Below are 19,866 nucleotides of genomic sequence, written 5' to 3'. Positions count from 1 at the left end.
TTCATTGCTCTTTTAGTATATGTTGATGATATTTTACTTGCTAGTGACAACAAGCAGGCAGTGGATGAATTAAAGGTTCTTCTCGATCAACAGTTTAAATTGAAGGACTTGGGTGACTTAAAGTTCTTTTTGGGTTTTGAAGTAGCAAGGGCTGCAAGTGGCATTAGCTTGCGTCAAAGGAAGTACATCCCAGATCTATTGAAAGAGGCTGGCATGATGGGGTGTAAACCAACCAAGATTCCAATGGATCCTAATGTCAAGGTCAGTAAATATGAAGGTAAAGCTTTACAAGATCCTAGTTCCTATAAGAGGCTTATAGGAAGGCTTCTATACTTAACCATAACCAGACCAGATATAACCTTTGCTGTGAATCGTTTGAGTCAATTCATGACATATCCTAGAGAACCACACTTACATGCAGCCAATAAAGTCTTGCAGTACCTCAAGGCAACACCAGGTTAGGGTCTATTCTTTTCAAGAAAGTCAGACCTGCATTTGAAAGCCTTCACAGATGTAGACTGAGCTTCTTGTCCTGACACTAGAAGGTCTGTGACAGGGTTTTGTGTCTTTCTTGGTAAGTCTCTAGTCTCTTGGAAGTCTAAAAAGCAACAAACAGTCTCAAGATCATCAGCAGAATCAGAGTATCGAGCCATGACAGTAGCTGTTTGTGAGGTCATTTGGCTTCTGTATTTGCTTAGTGATCTTCAAGTCAATCACCCTTAAGCAACACTTTTGTTTTGTGACAGTCAAGCAGCCATTCACATAGCTGCAAACCCGGTTTTCTATGAAAGAACGAAGCATATTGAAATAGATTGTCATCTAGTGAGGGATAAGGTTTTGGAAGGGTACATCAGAATGTTACATGTTAAAACTAATTCCCAAATTGCAGATTTGTTGACAAAGGCTTTAAATGCTCATCAATTCTCATTTCTTTTGTCCAAGTTGAATATGGTCAACATTTATGCCCCTCTTCCACTTGAGGGGGGGTGTCAAGATTCTACAAAGAAAGATAGAAATGATCATGACACAAAGAAAGATAGAAAGGATTATGATAGAAGCAAGGATCAAGTGAAGAAGAAGACTCCCAAGTCTGCTGCTTAAACGACAATACATATACTCTGTACACTGTGTTAGTTTTATTTTTATACCACATGTAGCTTTTCATCTCTTGTGTTAGTTTTAGTGAGCATGTGGATAACACGTGTGTGGTAGTTAGTTTTATTAATTAGATTTAGAGGGAAATCTGGTAGATTAGTTAGTGATTAGTTAATCCGTTTCCCATGTTTTCCTTTCCTTGTATATATATACACTGAGCCTCTGTAATCTTTGATTAAAAGTGCAATATACACAGAAATTCTCCAAGTCCAGAATCTGTTTTTCTCTGTTTGCCTAATAGATGTCCTATCACCTATATGCGCTATAGCTCAAAACTTAACTCACCAATCCCAAGGAGAACTCGTCACACGAGGCTCCTACTGTACTCTTCATGTAGCATTACACTATCTTCTTCTTGTTCTTCTTTATTTTTATTTTATTTTTTTGAGAAGATGGCATTTCACTATCTTGATTCTTGACAGTCATTTTCTTTACATGTCGCTTGAAGAATTAAGAATCACTTCCTGGGAACAATAATAATAATGTAATACGTTTTATAGGTAACTAAAAATTGAATTATTGAATATATAAGTTACTAGTGAGAGCAGAAGTAACAGAGAGAGCCTTAAAGCAGCAAGAGAAAAGTATCTAAAAATTAATATTTCTTGATCAAATCAGCTGAGCAAGAGCACTGCTAAGCATGACATAATTTATATACAGTGGGGCCTTCATTGATTTCTCTTCTTAGTGATTATATATTCAAGCGTAGCCAATGAGCAGTGAGGCCACTCATTCCCCTCTAGCTCTATCATCCACTTGCACACAAAGTGAAGATTTTATTTTACATGGTACTGCAGATTTGATTTAATGGAGAGTGAAATCCCCTTTTATTCTACCAAATTCAATATTCCCATACGTGCAATCTTATAGGTGCAATTCTTTACATGGAATAATATGAATTTCTAATTTTGTATTTTAATTTTCTCTATTAGAGACTTGGTATCTATGCCCTTGCCATAAAAATTCTCGATATATTCTTGCGTAGTGAAATTTCGATAAATAGCTGGTTTTTCGGGTGACAGCAATTCTGGCAAAGGTCCATAGTAGTCATTTTCTTTCCATTTGGATAAATTGAAAAATATGACGATTGAGATTCGTGCTTCCTTAGATGAATTGGCCAGTACTCGATGTTGTACACTTTTGTACTCTCCATTAGAGATTATCTAAAAAAAAAATGTAAAAACAATAACATTGAAATTAATAATTGACATATATGAGCAAATGTTACTAAACGTTAAATAAATTGAAGATACTAGAAAGTAGAAGCATGGAAGAATAATACAAGAGAGAACACCGAAAATTATGTAGTTTGGGCTCATGACTTACGTATATAGAAGAAAACCCTTAAAAGCTACATCTTTGATATATGAATAAAATACAAATTAATCTAATGTTACAATCAATCCAATTTAAGTATTTATAAGAGTATTAACCTTAAACTAATCTTATATTAACTATGATTATTGGACATGTTGTACAAATAATATTCTTGAATTGCACACCAAGTAAGATTGGGTTTTGGCACTAACTACTTGGAAATTTTGCTATATAAATTATACGAACTTACATGTTGAATAGTAACTTTGACACTGACTTTGTTGTTTTCCCTAATTTAGCATCAATAATCAAGAGGAAGATGAAGATGCATGTACATTAATTCACTCAATAATTTTAGTTTTCTTCTAATTGATGGTTGCTTTAACTTTACAAGAAATTCTTTGTTGGCAAAGTAAAAGCTTCAGATTTTGATTTAGCAAAAGCCATATTTGACATATAAAAACACTACTATAGTACTATAAAGCAATAATGATTAAGATCAAGTTTAGTAATTAGGGTATTGTATTTGATATAATATTTATTAACAGTTGAGATTAAGAATTGAAAAAAGAAATTTCAATCTCAACTAAAAAAGAAAAAGAAAATGTTAATTAATATTAAAAAGTGAAAATGTTGTAAAGTGTTTGTGAGTTGGGGACGAGGTTAATTGCAGCGGGTGCAATACCCTCCCTTGTAAAGAGAGATTCCTAATTTGATTACTGTGTATATGACCTAACCTCCCACTAACAAAATGAGGTGGGTTTCACATGTCTGATCAAATACATGTGAGTGGGGTCTAATCAAATCTAACAAGGAACAAGGTTAATGATTTGGAGAATGGTCGAGAATAATAGAGTAAAATACAAATAAATAAATAAATACAGTTTACATCTGTATCATGTTTAATATGGTAGTTAAATTTCTATAATCTATATAACTATTTATTTATTTTGTTATTAATAATTACTATAGATTAATGGGGAATTAATTTTTCTTTTAATCTTACCCTCCCAAGACTAAGACCGGCATTATTAACACAAGTGTTTAGAATGGTAGGCGAAATAGTGCATTAAGGACAACACACATCATATATATATATGCATTACAACATGCGTTTAGCTGCTTTGGTTCAAGATTTTCAAGTTTTAACACGTGAAACCTCAGCAGTCCAAACTCCAAAGAAGCAAATTTGGAATGTGATGTGATTATCATTATATTGGTCACACTTCAATTTGTAAGCTTGAGTAAAATTTGTAATATGCCTAACATTAATTACTCACGCACTTTACCTGAAGAAAGTCTCCAGCATTTATGATCAAACCTCCAGGCACTGGCTTAACGTTCACCCACTCATCACCATGCTTGACTTGCAACCCGGGTACATGATTCTGCAACAAAACTGTAATCACACCTGGATCTGTATGCGATGTAATCCCCACCGTTAGATCTGGCTGTGGACAATACGGATAACAATGACCCACAAGAACCCTAGCATCCAAAAACGTTAGTTCCTTAAACTTTCCAGCTTCCAATCCCAACCCTTCACACAACAACTCCATTACAGTCTCTGCTACCTCTGTTGCACTCTTATCCCATGCAACCACCTCGTTCCTGCAAATCTCAGGTAAATCCGCCACCTGTGAAAAATTAAAACATACCTCTTGTCATTTTTGTTTAAGTGATTGACGGAAAAAAAGTCAATTTTAGTTAGTACTGTATTAGAATTCTTCTAGCCTATGAGGCTATGACTCACATGTCACAAAAGAACAAAGAATATGGGTTTTTCTTATCAAAAGTTGGACTAAACCTTTCAAAGTGTGACATCTATTCAAAGATATAGAATTTTAGGGTGAGTTTAGTTCAGTTTTTGATATTGTGCTTTTTGAAAAATGGAGGTCTTAAAAAGTGCGGTAAGAAACTGGGATTTTCATAAAAGTTGAGTTTTTGAAAAAAGTTGTTAAAAAATACTTTTTGAAAAAACTGAGTGTTTAGTTAGCACTTATAAAAGTGGTAGTTTGAGAGGAAAATTATCAAAAATGACAATCTATATATAAAGAAAATTCTTTGTTTTAATTACCTCTCTTAATGCAAGTTATGGACACAATATTTTCACAAAAATTTCACAATAAAGTCTATTTGACAAGTTGTTAATAGTAGGAAAAAAAATGTCACTAGTGGTCTAGATGAGAACTAATAACAACTTACTATGTAAACTTTATTATGAAATTATTAGAAAAATATTTTGTCAATAGTACTATTTTTTTAAGAAAAAAATAGTACTAATTTAAAAAGTTTAGAGAAATAATAAAATGTCACAATATTTTCACAATACTAATTTAAAATTAATCTTTGTAAAATAAAATTTTATTAACACTTATCTTTTAAATGAGTTGTTCTAGGATTATACATGTACCCACAATTTTTTCTCTACTACATACTATAACATCACAATTGTGAAAAAGAAGTTGTGAAATAATCTATGCTCCTACTTCCTATATTTTCTTCCACGTTGCTTTACCCAAACCCAAAAACTCTTTTTTTTTTCTTTCACTATTTTCTCATCCACTTGTTCACTTCTTCCTCATCTTCTTATTTTCCTTTTCTTTTACTTTCCTCCACACAAAGCCCCCCACACACACAAGTCTCTCTCTCTCTGTCTCCTCCATATTTTCCATTTATCAAAAACTCTACCAAATTCAAAAGGTTTTTTTGAGATTAGCTATGTAATACGTAAATCAAAAAAAAAAAAATAGAGAAGAGATGAAGAAAAAGCAGCACAGAAAAAAGAAGAAGAAGAAGAAGACGAAATGCCGCAGCACAGCAACATAAATGAGCAAAAAAAACTATGGGCAATTTAGGAAAAAGAGAAACCCACCATCAATAATATTTTTGTTTTGAAAAAACTCATTTGTGCGTTTTGCAACTACAACTCAAATGCCATGCCAAACGTAGAAATTCTTTAAGTTAAAAAAATGCACTTTTGTATAACGCATTTTCGAAAAAAATTTACCAAACACATGTTTTGAGTTTTGGGCTAAAAAACAAAAGTTTTGGCATCTTAAAAGTCAAACCAAATGGACACTTAATAAGATAAGTTTTTATTTATCACACCTTTATTATAATAAAAAAAGAAAAGAAAAGAAAATATATAGCAATAATTAAACCCGTGGAAGAATGAATATGCTAGTAATAGAGATAATCTTGAACGACCTTTAATGGCTCTGGTCCCATCCAAGCTTGCAACGAGTCATGCCACGCAGCCGATTTGGCTCGGTACAGGTCATTGTTGCTCGTGTACATAACACCTCCAATCTCGTTTTCTCGCTTATAGAACTTGGCTTTCACCTCATGAGGTTGGTCATGGAAAGCTTTGATGGCGTGGATGGTTTCGTCTAAAACTGATATAGGCACACCATGGTTGATCGCTTGGAAAAAACCCCATGTTTTTGCTGCTTCTTTGACTTGCTCCACTATTTTGAGTCGATGATCAGTGTCCTTGGAGTTTATAATACTGGAAAGGTCGATGATGGGGATGTTAGTGCATGTAGAGGAAGATTTTTTGAAGTCAGCGAGAGTTTCAGGAGGGTGAACAAAGAAGCGTGGGATGGAAGTGATGCCTGAGTCAGAGAGACCCTTCACACCCATCTTGGACTCATCGAATTCTTTCAGCTCCTTCATGCGGTCATAGCCAGAGTTTGCATCCATGGCTGCCATAAATGTTTCTTAATTTAGTGATTTGGGTTTCAGAGAATTTAGATTGTGTACTAGTGATAGTGTTTTGGTTTGGACAAGAGGTCAAGAATATATACAGATTAATAATATGTATGATGAGTTAGCTTTTTTTTTTTAATGTTAATTAAAAATTTTAATATTATTTTATATACCAAATCAGCTTCAACCGTTCGAGACTGGTAGTGGTGTACTCCTTGTGCCCTTGTGCCACGTGGGTGCTGTCGAGATGATAGTAAAGATTATGGTAAAATATAAAATTTACCTTTAAGTTTTTTCAGATTTCATTTTAGTCTTTTTAACATGATTTTGTTTATTTTAGTTCTCTAACTTTTAAATTTAATCAATTAAAGCTTTTCTATCAACTTTTGTTATAAGTTATGGTTAATTTTTCAATTTTATAAATTTTTTCTTCAAATGTTTTAAATCAAAAAAATTCAATTAATAATTGAAAAATATTTTCTAGATTTTTTTTTTCAAAAAATTTTAACAAAAGTGAATGGAAAGACTTTAATTGAATAAATTTGAAATGAACGAAAGTAAAGTTAGAAGACTGAAATGAAATTTGAAGAAAGTTAGAGGGTCAGTTTTACATTTTAGCCTAAAGATTATATTGAAAATAAGTTGAAAAAAATGTAAGGACCAAAATAGAAACTACGAAAAAGTAGACAAAAATAATAACTATTCTAAAATGTAAGGACCAAAAATGTATTTTAAAAAAATTTAAAAGATAAAGAGCGATAGATTAATAGTTTACTAATTGAATATATTGTAGGAGAACGTATTACATTCTCAGGCTCCTGTGACACTGAGTTGGGGGAAAGGATTTTTTGTATTTCAAATTTTGTCCATTTTATGTTTTCTCATGGTCCATATTAGATCCAACAGTGTACAAACATGACAGTGTACATTGTTAGATCCATATATAAGATAAAATTTAGATCACGAAATAGATGAAATTAACAGTTTTTTATATGAAAAGGATATATTGTTCTGGGTAATAATTTCTCAAGTTGTAGAGAGTAGTGTGTTTCCTATATGAAACGCTATATTTCACAAATTTTCTATGATATTTAATTGGTGATGTATAATGAGTTTTATAAACTGAATCGCAAAAATGATATTGATTCTATTTGTTTCGATATAAAATATTTGATCAAAGTAAAATATTTTCATTCAATCTAGGTAAATTTGTGTAAAATATTTTACATTTGAAATTTTGGTAAAACATTTTACGTTCGCTGTCTCCCTCTCACCCTGATACCTATTAGCTCTCTCCCTCTTAGGCTCTCTCTCCCTTTCAGTTTTCTTTCCATAACTGAGCCACTTCCAATCCTTCTCTCCTACCTATCATTGGCTCTAAGGTCTAATCGGCACCACCAACAATGAACTATGTTAGAAATATACTTACCATTCCGATTAGCTATTCGAAGTATTAATGAGATCAAGTGCTCATCATTTCCTTCGCCTTATAACCAAAAAGAATTGTCTTTTTGCGCTCTTCTAACCTCCACACACAAAGAATGAGAGCCAACATCAATAGAGTTTTTTTTTTTTTTTTGAGAAATAATTACAACATGCTGCTAACCCCGCAGCTCAAACCCTTTCCCTTCTAGAGCCCCAAGCACTTTATACATGGAGAGGTGCCAATTCAGCTACAAGACCTTTGACAACATCAATTGAGTTATTAATAGTGGTGATAACGGGTAGATTACCATCATTGTCAACATCTTTAATGATTTTGAATTTTGGGGCGGGTGGGGAGGGGGGGGGGAGGTGGTCAGTTATGTTTGGCATTATTATCTTTGTGTGATGAAATTGTTATTAAAACATTTTCATGTACGAGCAAAACTTAGATACAGTTTCTTAGGTACAGTTACTTAGGTTCTTCTCTTAATTTTTTGACACTTGTTACTTAGTAAATGGACGTTATCTCTTTTTGTTTTCTTCCGTGATTTTTTTTTTTGTTTCCCTAACTTGTGACTGGAAGAAAACACAAAGCATATGCTTTCTTCAGTTTAGATCTAACAACTTTGAACATTCATCATCCATCTCTTTTTGTACACTCTTCCGTTAAATTTTTTTTTTTTTTTGGTTTCCTGACCTGTGACTACAAGAAAACACAAATCAAATGCTTTCTTCAATTTAGATCTAAGAACTTTGAACATTGATCATACCAATGGCAGAGGCAGAGGCTTGTATGACGACGTTTACGGCGAGTCGCCGAGGTTCGGAGTGGCTGCTACACTTTTGCCATGCGTCGAGGACTACAGCGAGATATTCGAGAGCTTCCACGCCTCACACACCACTTCCATTTCGGTCCTGGATCTCCTGGCAGTCGACGAGGAAGGCTCTGAGGTCTTCTTCGATGTTCGGAGCTTCGGCTTCCACTACTCCAAGGTCTTCGGCGGCGGCGGTGGTGGTAGTGGACTAGATTTCGTTGTCTCTTATGAGGACTTACTTTTTGACATGTTCGAAGAAGATGAAGAAGCTTGGTATGATGAATGTTCAAAGTTGTTAGATCTAAACTCAAGAAAGCATCTGCTTTGTGCTTTCTTCCAATCACAGGTTAGGGAAACAAAAATAAATAAATAAATAACGGAAGAAAATAAAAAGAGATAACGTCTGTTTACTAAATAACAGGTGTCAAAAAATTAAGAGAGGAACCTAAGTAACTGTACATAAGTTTTGCCCTTCATGTACACATCAAAATACTGTTTTTGAAAATATTTTACATGTAAAATATTTTATCTTTGCAAATTATTTATGTCGAAAAAAATAGAGTAATAACTTTATGCCCTCGTCTGAGAGGAGGGAATGGAATGAAAATGATTGAAAAGAAGAATTTTAGAATATTCTTCTCTTCTCTTGTTTGAGAGTTTTAATAGAAGGAATGGAAAGTCTATTTCCTTATTTGGGAGTTTAAGTAGGAGAGAATGCAATGGGTAGGAGGGAACACTCATTTCTCTCTATTACCTTAAAACCTCAAATTTTCATTTCCCCCCAAAATTGGGAGGAATGAGAGCAAATGTAATCAAATTTAATGATTTTTTTACTAAAACTTCCAAAATACTCCAATATATTCAACCATTTATTTTAAAATAGAGGTCTAATGGTAATCTTGTCATAAAATGATTTCATTTCAGTCCTTTATATTACTCCCAAACAAGATTACTTACATTCTATTCATTTTCAAACTTTTATTTTAAAACATCCAATAAAGATTACTTAATTCCATTCCATTTATTTCCCTCGCTTAAATACATTTTATTCAATTTCATTTGTTTTCATTCCTTTATAATCATTCCATTCACTTATAAACTTCCAAACAAAGCCTATATAAAATTGTAAACTTTATTTACCCAAAAAAATCTATAAACGATGGTTGTTTATTTAGCCTTTTATTTTTATTTTATAGTTTCTTTGTAAACCCTTTGGACTAGGCTATCCCAATTTCATGTTATGGAGATAGGCACTGATGAGTGATAACAATCTCGAGCTATTTTCCATGAAGGCCTAGCAAATATGACAGGCTCACAAAGTCACAATTGTTTCAAGTTTGTACAGAAGTTCAAGCAGAACCAAATTAGGGATAGATTATCAAAACTGGATGTGATAAAGGTGAATTTTGATGGAGCAATAAATTAAGAGCAGATCTCCACTCAGCTGCGGAAGAAGTGTTGCAAGTGCCTATCCATGCTCTAAGATTTGTTTGGGATATTGGGGTACAGGACATGATATTGAATTAAGATTTGCTCGGGATATTGTGGTACATGACATGATATTGAATTAGAGGGACACCTAGCCAGTCCACACCGCACTACAAGTGAACGTAGAGGACAATTTTGGGCTGGGCAATATAGTTTACCTACTGAAAGTTTTTAGTTTTTGATGTTTTAAAGGAGCACTATTTATCTCTAAAGTTTAAAAAATGAGTGCTATTAGTTTTTAAATTCTTTATGTTGATTTTTGTCTTTAATTGTATGAAAAATGATTATTCACAACAATTTCAAATTAAGATTTTATCTCTTTGTTATAAAATGAAGAGGGATTATTTTATTGTGAAGATTTAAATTTTCATAAGGGAAAGATATATGTGTTAGCCCCTTTAAATTCATTTTCTATTTCAAACAAAAAATAATTCTAATTTAATTAAGGCTTTACTATTTCCACAAACAATTGAGAAATCCAAGTCCTATAGACTATCCAACATCAGAGCTTACTAATTTCTTGTATATTTTAAATCTCTAATTGCCACTGGTTTTGAGGGCTTAATAAGAAGTTAAATAGCAGGGATGATGTACCAATTATATGACATAGTAAATTCATTGCTGCCACTACATAATTAAGTGTGTACATAAAATATATTTTACTACTCCCCACTGGAAAAAGAGTGTCTGTGTCTATATCTGCTTCAGTGTGTTATATATGCTGCAGTAGGTGATATAGCATTTTCTTCATTGCAGAGAAAGCTCTCATCTGTCCAATTGGCAAGAAGTACATGAAACGCAAGTGCTACTTAAGCCATGATTCAGTTTTACAAAAAAAATTAAGAATAAGGTAAGGCTAATTCTCCCTTTAAAAACTTTTTTATTTTATTTTATTTTTTTATAAAGGGCCAAGAGACCAACCGACCCATGTCTCTCCTCCTAAAAGAGTTGTTGGAATTTTATTGTCAATTCAATTCTAGAATGAATTTGACGTATAGTTTTTGTGAAATGGACTGAGAGTCATTATCTATTCATTTAACTACTATGAAAAATATTATAAAATTTAGACCAAAACACCATTTTAGTCCCTACATTTTTGAGTTACGGTCAATTTGGTTCATACATTTTAGTAGCAGTTAATTTGGTCACTGTTATTTTCAGTTTGTAGTAAATTTAGTCCCTACTATTAACTCACTAACGAAAAATGCTTATATAGCAAACGGTCTGCCTCATTTGCGCACATATGGCTAACATAAATAATTTTACTATGTTAGCCACATGTGCACCAACAAGGCAGACCGTTTGCCACGTAAGCATTTTTCATTAGTGAGTTAATAGTAGGAACTAAATTGACTACAAATTGAAAATAACAGGAACTAAATTGACTGCTATTAAAATTTAGGGACCAAATTAACCGTAACCCCAAAATATAAGTATTCAAATGGTGTTTTTGCCTAAAATTTATTGTTTCTATATCATTACTCATTAGCAAAATGAGTTAAAACGCAAGTCTGAAATCGTAATTCCCCACATCTGATATCACAAGAATAATAATAATAATAATAATAATAATAATAATAATAATAATAGAACCAATTATAAAACATTCAATCAATTAGTAATGGTAGTTGCCACTGATTTTGGTTCGGGCCAATAAGAGGCCTGTTCACGATTGGTGTTAGGCAAATTACATTTGAGCCTCATCAATCATCATTTCATCACATGGGAAAGTACTACTAAATTTTGCACTAAAATGTGGCCTTTCATAGCCTTGAACTTGATTTGTCTCACATTATTGTTATCTTTTTTAAATGTACTTAAATCAATCACTTATTTTCAGTCCAGGTTTGTGGGCTCTTTGGCTTTGGTGACCACTTGCAGTTGCAGGTTTCTTATCAATACAGCTACAGCTGTGATGAACTTACCATACGTGACATGGATAATATTAGTGCACACATCCACGTGACATTTATGTGTACAAATGTATAATTGAATGTGTGAAGTAGACACTGCCACGTATATCATTGATGCACGTCAAGAAGTCACATTGAAATTGATTATAATAGTTTACCAAAAAAAGAAATTGATTATAATATAATATAATACTTGAACACACTTTAATTTCAATTTTTAGATCCAGAGCTTTCTGACCTAGCTGGAGCTGGAGCCCACTAGCCTAGACCCATTCTCCATTATTTAACAAAGCAAGAAAGTGCCAAAGAAAGTGACATGGTGGAAGGCCCTTTGGCAAGGCCAGAAAGTGACATGGTGGCTGCTGATGTGATCAGTGGCCAAGGGCAATGGTGGAACTGGGGTGCTGTTTCATTCGAGCTACCCCTAGCATCAAAGAAAAAATCAGAGCTATCCCATGTCGCAAGTTTGGAAGGGTAGATGATAACATTCTTTGGAAATTCTCTAAGCATGGTGAATTCTCAGTAAAGTCAGCTTATGATATTATCAATCCCCCTCTTGATCAAGATCTCCAATTTCAGGAGCAATGGATTTGGAAGTTGGATATGTTGCCAAAGATTGTACATTTCCTTTGGCTGTGTCTGCACAATAGTGTACTTGTGAGGGAGGTGTTAGCATCATGTGGGATAAATTGTTGTTGAGGTACAAAGAGTCACGATATCAAGGCCCAAAGTAGCACAGTGAATACACCCCATGGAAAATAACAATAAAAAGGTCAAAGCTCCCCACAACAGGAAATGAAGTAAGCCCCAAGTCCATTAAATAGGATTTTAAGCCCAAGTCCATTAAAACAGGATTTTAAGCTCAAGATTCATGGAGGGATAGGCCTTAAGGCCTAATAAACGAAAGGGAAAAAGAAAGAGGGCCCAGCTTATCAACATTAGAAAAACAAAAGAGTCTAGCAATAAGTATTGAGCCGGGATACCCAGAGGCCGTCAAAGGCTCGGGGTCCTCGGGATGTCACTACAAAAAAAAGGTTCTATAGCCGCGTTTTTAAAACGTGGCTATAGCTCCAAAAAACGTGGCTATAAGACGATTTGGTCTATAGCCGCGTTTTTTTAGGCCACGTTTTTAACCATGGCCTAAAATGCGTAACTATAGGATTCATGGGCCTATGGCCACGTTTTTTTAGCCGTGGCTATAGGCAGGACCAATGGCCACGTTTTTGTAACCGTGGCTATAGGACACACTATGGCCATGGTTTTAGAACCGCGGCCATAACCACGTTCTATAGCCACGTTTCAAACGTGGCTATAGGGCAATTGTTAATTGCCTGGAACCAAGGTTAGCCACGTTTAAAACGCGGCCATAAACTTCTTAAAAACGCAGCCATAGACCCTCTTTTTCAGTTTTTCCTATTCCTTCAGCCTGTCACCTAATAATCAAATATTTTAGTGACTGCTAAAGTATATCTGATGCAAGTCAGTCCTTTGTAAGTAGTACTGTAAGATTGGATGTAAGAAAGGGTGAAATTTTTTCAGACCACCGCTCTTAAACAGATGTCAGCTAATTACCTAGAATGGACTCTCTGTGACCTTTTGTTTGCCAAAATCATAGGGAATACAGTAACCCCAAGGGGTTGCACATTCGGCTAGGGACTACGCCTCATGAAGCTGAGCTTAATAGATTGAATCTCTCCTACCCCTCCCCTTGGGGCCACACACCCACTTATCAAAAAAAGGGAACATGGTTTACACAAAGCAAACAATTTGAGGAATCAGTCCTTCAAAACGACCTGCTACAAGAAATGGGATTCCAAGTCCTCCATGGCTCCACCATTAATATTGCGACTAGTTTACTAAATGCAACATGAATTGAGCTCTAGATTCCTTGGCAATGCATCATAGACATATTCTTTTTCAAAGATGTGTAATGCAGTGATAATTCATCATTTCAAATTGATGTATATCATACAAAATATATGGACTACTTTAAAAGATGATTGATCAGAAAATTCATCTCCGCAACGAAAATTCTCAGTGATGGATTGGAGTCTACAAAGTAGAACCAATTAGGCAGAAACTACTGAATTAAGCACCAGTTAAGTCATAAAAAAAATTGCCAAGATGTCCAATGATAAATTAATGAAGATAATAAACTTACCAGGCGATTGCTCCAGTAGCACCAAGGAGCAAAAAAATTGACAACCAAAATTGGATGCCTGCAAATATGTTTAGCACAAACCAAGTGAAGGCACCACCATAGTTATTACATTACAAGGAAAATCTTCAATAATCAGAATTAAAAAAACAATAAACTACCGGTCTGAAAGTCAGAAATGATCCACTTACATATGAGAATATCTATCAAAATTTTGAGCTGTCAGATCAACAGAACCTTCAACAGGTTCTTCATCAAATTCCTCCCCATGCTTAATGTCATGTGAAATTGGTCCTGAGTGAAACTCGGAGCCTGTGGGTCTTAAATTATGGTCTATAGAAAATTTGCGAATTGTTTTTGTTATATTCAACCTGTTCTAAAAGTAAAATATCACATAATCAGACCAAACTATAATTTGAAAAATAAAATAAATAAATAAAAATAACAATTGAGAGCATAAATGAGTGAAGGGTGGAAAATATTCTTAAAAGAATCAATCAGTACCCAAAAGGAGCAATAACACAAAACAGGTGTAATGTAACCCAAGGAACCAGGAGACATCCCTGAAAAGAGAATTACGAATGGAGTATACATGATTTTAAACATCAAGCACCACCAACCATTAACACCCCCCCCCCCCCCCCCCCAAAAAAAAGGAAGGTTTAAAGGGAAACTATATTTGGAACCAGAGGTGAAATCAATTTGGTGCAATACTCATTACTTTATTTTGGTTCAAGTTAGCTGATGTTGAGTAGGGAACTGCATTTTTGTAGTCTCCTATCGCAACTAGAAATAGACAAGTACTATGAAGAGTGCTAAGCTCTTGTCCTTGACAACTTTCCTCATACTTGTGTCAACTTTCAAAATTCTTCATTACTTCAACACAGAATTGGTGCTAACAACATATAATGCCCCTACATTAGTTTTTCATATGAATAATAATTACATATGTTAATTTCTTCAGACTTTTTGCTTGGTGAAAGAAGAAAAATGCCTGCTTTCTTTTCCAAAAGGATTACGCATACAGAATGTCCAAGGTATACAAATGTGTATTAAAAGATTGAAGAGAAAAAAGTTGAATGATAATAAGATAGAGTGACAATCACGTCTTGATTAGATTATTAAAAACCAATTTCTCAACCATAAGCAATGACTTTCATTTTGTAGAAGTAATCAATGAAACAATTTGGAAAATAGAAACTTACTGTTCCCAAGATATCACTCAGGTCTACGGATGCAAATTCACATGAGAGGGCAGGAAAACTACAAGATAACTGAGAAGAAATTAGTCAACCAAGTAAATATGTGAGAAAGATACTCATATATGTAGGTGTATATATCGAAGAATGAGCACCAAAAGACTAAATGAAAGACAAGAGATACAATAACATCATTTGCAGCAAATAACAGGAACCTTCTATTGATTAGTGATTAAAAACTCGATCAATTGCAGAAATATCACCAACAACTACCTTAGCCTCACCTGTCAATATGTGAGCCTTTCTTTTATTTTACTCTTTTTAAGTTACAAACTTTCAGACACTCTATCAGCAAACACAAAGACACCAAAACTGGGTTACAAAAACTATGATCGAGGAAACCACTTCAAACCAAACAATTGAACTAACACTCACAAATTAAGAAGAAAAAAGAACGAATACAACACATAAAGAAGAATTGTCCTTATGCAGATCTAGAGCAACTAATGTGGATGATATCATTGACATTCTTACTACAATAGTCAACTTTATATAACTTAACATTTACAATAGAGTTCCTCCAGTTTAGTCTCTCCAAGGATAAAATGGAACTCTAACAGATAGTTTTAAAATAGTTTCTAAGGCAATTCAATGTTCTTTTTTATTTTATTTTAGTTCATTTTATGAATCTAGACTATTTCCTATTTCATTTTATGAATCTAAAATGAAAATTTTATCACTGAGAAAAGGAAACAATTTTTTTTTATCAATCAAAATTAAACTTGTATGCGTTGGACCTTGGGGCTACCATCTCTTAGTTTTCTCATTGGATTCTTTCTATTGAAGAGGGAGATGGTGATGAGCTCCCCAAATACCCTCAATCTTTTGTTTATTAAATAAAAATGATCTATATTAAAAAAAAAGAATAGAAAAAAAAAATTATGGATTTAGCTGGATTGGCCCGACATGTAATTTAAGAATTCATGGGCCACAGTAAGCCCACTATCTTGAGAACTCGCCAAAATGAAGGACGGATTTAAACAATTTCAAGCAATAAACCTTAATGTTCACTGACCTGCTATGAGGGAGATGCAAAAACTATTTGATAAGAGGGGCACATGCAAATAATTCCCTAACAAACAACCTTTGGAAGATATTTACAACCTTTGTGCAGATATTTACATTGCCCAACTCACCTCTGTCTTGGCATCTTTAACTAAAATTTTCCAACAGAAAGCTTAGCAGATGAAAACAAATGGCCAATTACATTAAAGAGAAACTAGTAATCAAGTGTTCTATAACATAGGATGATCAATAGACTCACCTAAAGATTGGGATACTTCATCCTTCTGGACATTGAAATTCTTAGACCAACAAGGACCAAAGGCCAAGAAAAAGAGAAAGAAAAAAAAAGGGACTCATTAACATGAACCTTTGGTGTATTTTAGAGAGCCTGGCTTAATACGAACAATGCTATATACTAAAAAAAATTCACCACATTTTTTTTACAATAGTTGAATTTGCAAACTTTTACAAGTTCGCATATGAATCCACCTCTAAAATTACTTTATCACTTAACACTAACAATTTATCGCAACATAATTGTGAAAAATTATCATTTGTTATGTCTATAAATTTTATGCTTCATCATATTCAACCGTTGGGCCATTGATTTAACTGCTACTAAAATTATTATAAAAAAATTGTAAGAAAAGTATACATATATAACTAATATGCTAGAGAGCACATACATGCTAACAAACACGATGAAAAGCAATTCTACCTGAGTCAGAATACTTTTTCCAGACCTTCAATGACCAATCCTGCAGTGAGACCAATCATTGCCCATGCTCCATTAATTGCTTCAATTTCACGTCTTCATGTCCAACATGGGACTTCCAAGGTTCCTGCAGAGATTTAGGGAAAAGATTGATCTTGTGCTTTTGGAAGAAGTAAATGATATTACATGGAAAATCTATATCAATGGAATTAATAATTCCATGATTTAAAATCCCATCAATTTACTAATTTCATTTTTTGAATATAATGTACACTACGGAAATTCAATTCATCTAAACCAACAAAATTCCATAAACAACAGCAATAACTAATTAGTGAGCCCCTTCATTCTTCAAACTAAGTAGGCTTTCAATTTACTCTAGTTTTAAGTGCACCAAAATCTTCCAAAGGTCTCAAGCTACATTGAACTAGCCACCTTCTAAGGGCTGGAAATTAGCCATGTAGTAGCATCAATTTAATAATTTTTTTAAATATAACTCTGCATCAACAGGGCAGGGCAGAGAGAGAGAGAGAGAGAGAGAGAGAGAGAGAGAGAGAGAGAAGAGGTCAAGAGGATGGGGTTGGAGAGTTGGTTTGCTGCAAGTAAGCAATGGAGGGGTTAGGAAGAGGAGGTGGGTAAGATAGGGAGAAGTGTACCAAAGAGGTTGAAGCCAGATATTTCAAGGGAAGCCACAAATAGTATTTTGAGCCCTCAAATCTGAGTTAGCATTCCTGCTTGAAACTAAAATTTTTTCTTGTGAACACCCAAACAAAGAAATTTTTATGATAGAATTTAAAATTTTGCAATGTGCCTAAATTCAGTTTGCAAATTCCTTACCAAATATACAGTAAGTGATTAAGAATGTATCAAAAAATTCATTTAGAAGATTAAATATAGAAAATTTTGAGCAGAAGTACACCATTCTGGTTCTCAGGTGGTTAAACATTATCAGGAAAGTGGTAGTCAACTTTCTGATTACCACACTTAGGTTCCATGAAAATTTGAGAACAAGTTTAGGCAAGGGAAAGAGCCAAAATGATATAAGGGGAAAAAAAAAAGGAGTCAATTTGCTAATACAGCTGCAAAATGTAGACACATAACAAAGGACACAATGCTTACCAAAAATCATGTCTATAACTATTCATGAATGATTCCATTTTTAAGCGTGCACCATCAACCAAGCAATTACCACTGAATCATCTAACACACATCAAACATTTTGCTACCACAAGGAACTAATTAAATCACCAACAACATACCTACAAACCTTTGATCATATTCAAACCAAAAATATTGCCAATTGCTTCGGCTCAGCACCCCTGAGAAAAAAATAAATAAAAAAGAGGTAAAATTTACTCAAAATGACTTCAAATTAATTTCCTAATGCTAAATAGATCTAATAAATAAACTGATCAAATATATAACCTTGAAATAATCAAACAATAGTAGTACTAAAACTAAGATCAATTCAAAACTTATTTCTTTATGTCTGATTTATCATTGCCCAAACGTGGAAAATTAGAATGCACAAAAAAGAAATTAACTTTCGATAATAATTTTTTATTTTTGTTTTAAAAGATCTCTGAGCTGTTTCAACCGAAAATTCAATGCTTGTTGTCCCAGAAATTACTAAGTTTAAGCATGTGAAATGTACAATAACAACAAAAGAGTTACAGTAATGAGCAATTAAGCACAAACCCATTAAAATCTCATCAATTTCCAATTCAATTACACTAAAAACAAAACCCACTTCAAAAACAAATTAAAAGAGAGAGAGAGAGTACCTGCGTATGATTTGGATGAGAGGATCGACGACCGTCTCGTGGAACCAAGGACCCAATGCAAACCTTGCCATTGCCACCTTCACCAAAACCCCAAAAACATCTCGTCAAATTTAGTAATACCCAATCACTAACAACAAACGATGATTAATTTCATTACTTTTTCATAACCCAATATTCAAAATCCCTCAAAAGCTTGTGTGGTCCGATCAAAGGAGAGCAATTCTCACCACAACCTATCCAAAAATAGAAGTAAATATAAAATTTAAAAATAAAAATAAAAATCAGAAAATTTATTTACAAACACAAACCCTAACTCAAAAAATTTAAGGCTAAGCTCAGAAATCATGTACCTTCACCAGTGGATCTAGAGGAAAGCGACGTTGGGATCGGAGGGCGGAGTGTTCTCTGCGTTGAAGAAGAGAAAGCCTGTGAGAAACGAAAAACAAGATAAATTTAGAAAGTGATCAATATAAACTGGGTTTAAATTTATCTGTGGGGAGTGAGAGTGATAGATATGCGATGGTTAAGGGCTTGAGATCGGAGAGATGGAGGGTGAGGGTTGAGATCGGAGATGGAGGGTGAGAGCTTAAGAGATGGAGGCTGATGATGTGCGACGGGAGAGGGTTGGAAATTTTTTAGTATACTATTTATACAAAGCCTAAAGCCGCATTTTTAACTTGCGGCTATAGGCAAAATTTGAAGCCACGTTTAAGAAACGTGGCCCCATCCCAAACTAAAGCCGCGTTTTAAACACGCGGCTTTAGACTAAATTTAAAGCCACGTCTATAAAACGCTTTAGACAAGCAGGAGTTGGGGTTTTTTAAACATGGCCAAGGTTAAGATTTTAAAAATAAATAAATAAATAGGAAGTTCCTATGGTCGCATTTTTTAAACGCGGCAATAGCTCCACCCATAAAAATGCGGCTATACACACTAAAAAACGTGGCTCCAGACATGGGCTATAGCCGCATGTACAAAACGCGGCTACATATGAATAACTTAAGCTGCGTTTTTTAAAAATGCAGCTTTATCTCGTCTGTAGCTGCGTTTTTAAAAACGCAGCCTAAAAAAACGCGGCCTAAGACCCGCGTGTTTTGTAGTGTGTGCGGAATAGCTGAGCA

At 34.0% G+C, this 19,866-nt stretch overlaps 1 protein-coding gene and 1 long non-coding RNA gene across 2 annotated transcripts; both read right to left on the bottom strand.

Moving 5' to 3' along the window:
* Positions 1-1,727: 1,727 nt before the first annotated feature.
* On the bottom strand, positions 1,728-6,280 carry LOC142611329 (1-aminocyclopropane-1-carboxylate oxidase homolog 11-like). Its single transcript, XM_075783443.1, has 3 exons — positions 5,683-6,280; positions 3,762-4,109; positions 1,728-2,318 (listed from the first exon to the last, which is right to left on the bottom strand). Exons 1-3 carry the CDS (start codon positions 6,184-6,186, stop codon positions 2,058-2,060), a joined length of 1,113 nt encoding a protein of 370 aa, XP_075639558.1. The 5' UTR covers positions 6,187-6,280; the 3' UTR covers positions 1,728-2,057.
* Positions 6,281-11,991: 5,711 nt separating this feature from the next.
* On the bottom strand, positions 11,992-19,357 carry LOC142608573 (uncharacterized). Its single transcript, XR_012839545.1, has 9 exons — positions 19,096-19,357; positions 18,903-18,978; positions 18,746-18,822; positions 18,221-18,280; positions 16,965-17,088; positions 15,188-15,245; positions 14,174-14,358; positions 13,986-14,043; positions 11,992-12,463 (listed from the first exon to the last, which is right to left on the bottom strand). It is a non-coding gene; the product is annotated as an uncharacterized LOC142608573 (long non-coding RNA).
* Between the last annotated feature and the right edge of the window lie 509 nt (positions 19,358-19,866).

The sequence above is a fragment of the Castanea sativa genome, chromosome 9 (genome assembly GCF_040712315.1).
Source record: "Castanea sativa cultivar Marrone di Chiusa Pesio chromosome 9, ASM4071231v1".
In the NCBI taxonomy this organism is placed as follows: domain Eukaryota; kingdom Viridiplantae; phylum Streptophyta; class Magnoliopsida; order Fagales; family Fagaceae; genus Castanea; species Castanea sativa.
The sequence above is the reverse complement of the archived record's forward strand: the minus strand, read 5'-3'. Positions and strand labels throughout refer to the sequence as shown.

Bases quoted from the DNA above. Each gene is read 5' to 3' on its own strand.
- LOC142611329 (XM_075783443.1), bottom strand. From the start codon at position 6,186: ATGGCAGCCATGGATGCAAACTCTGGCTATGACCGCATGAAGGAGCTG. The intron at 4,110-5,682 runs GTCGTTCAAGAT...AATTTTTCACAG, and splicing joins TGGGACCAGAGCCATTAAAG to GTGGCGGATTTACCTGAGAT. The intron at 2,319-3,761 runs GTAAAGTGCGTG...TTTTTTTTTTAG, and splicing joins ATGCTGGAGACTTTCTTCAG to ATAATCTCTAATGGAGAGTA.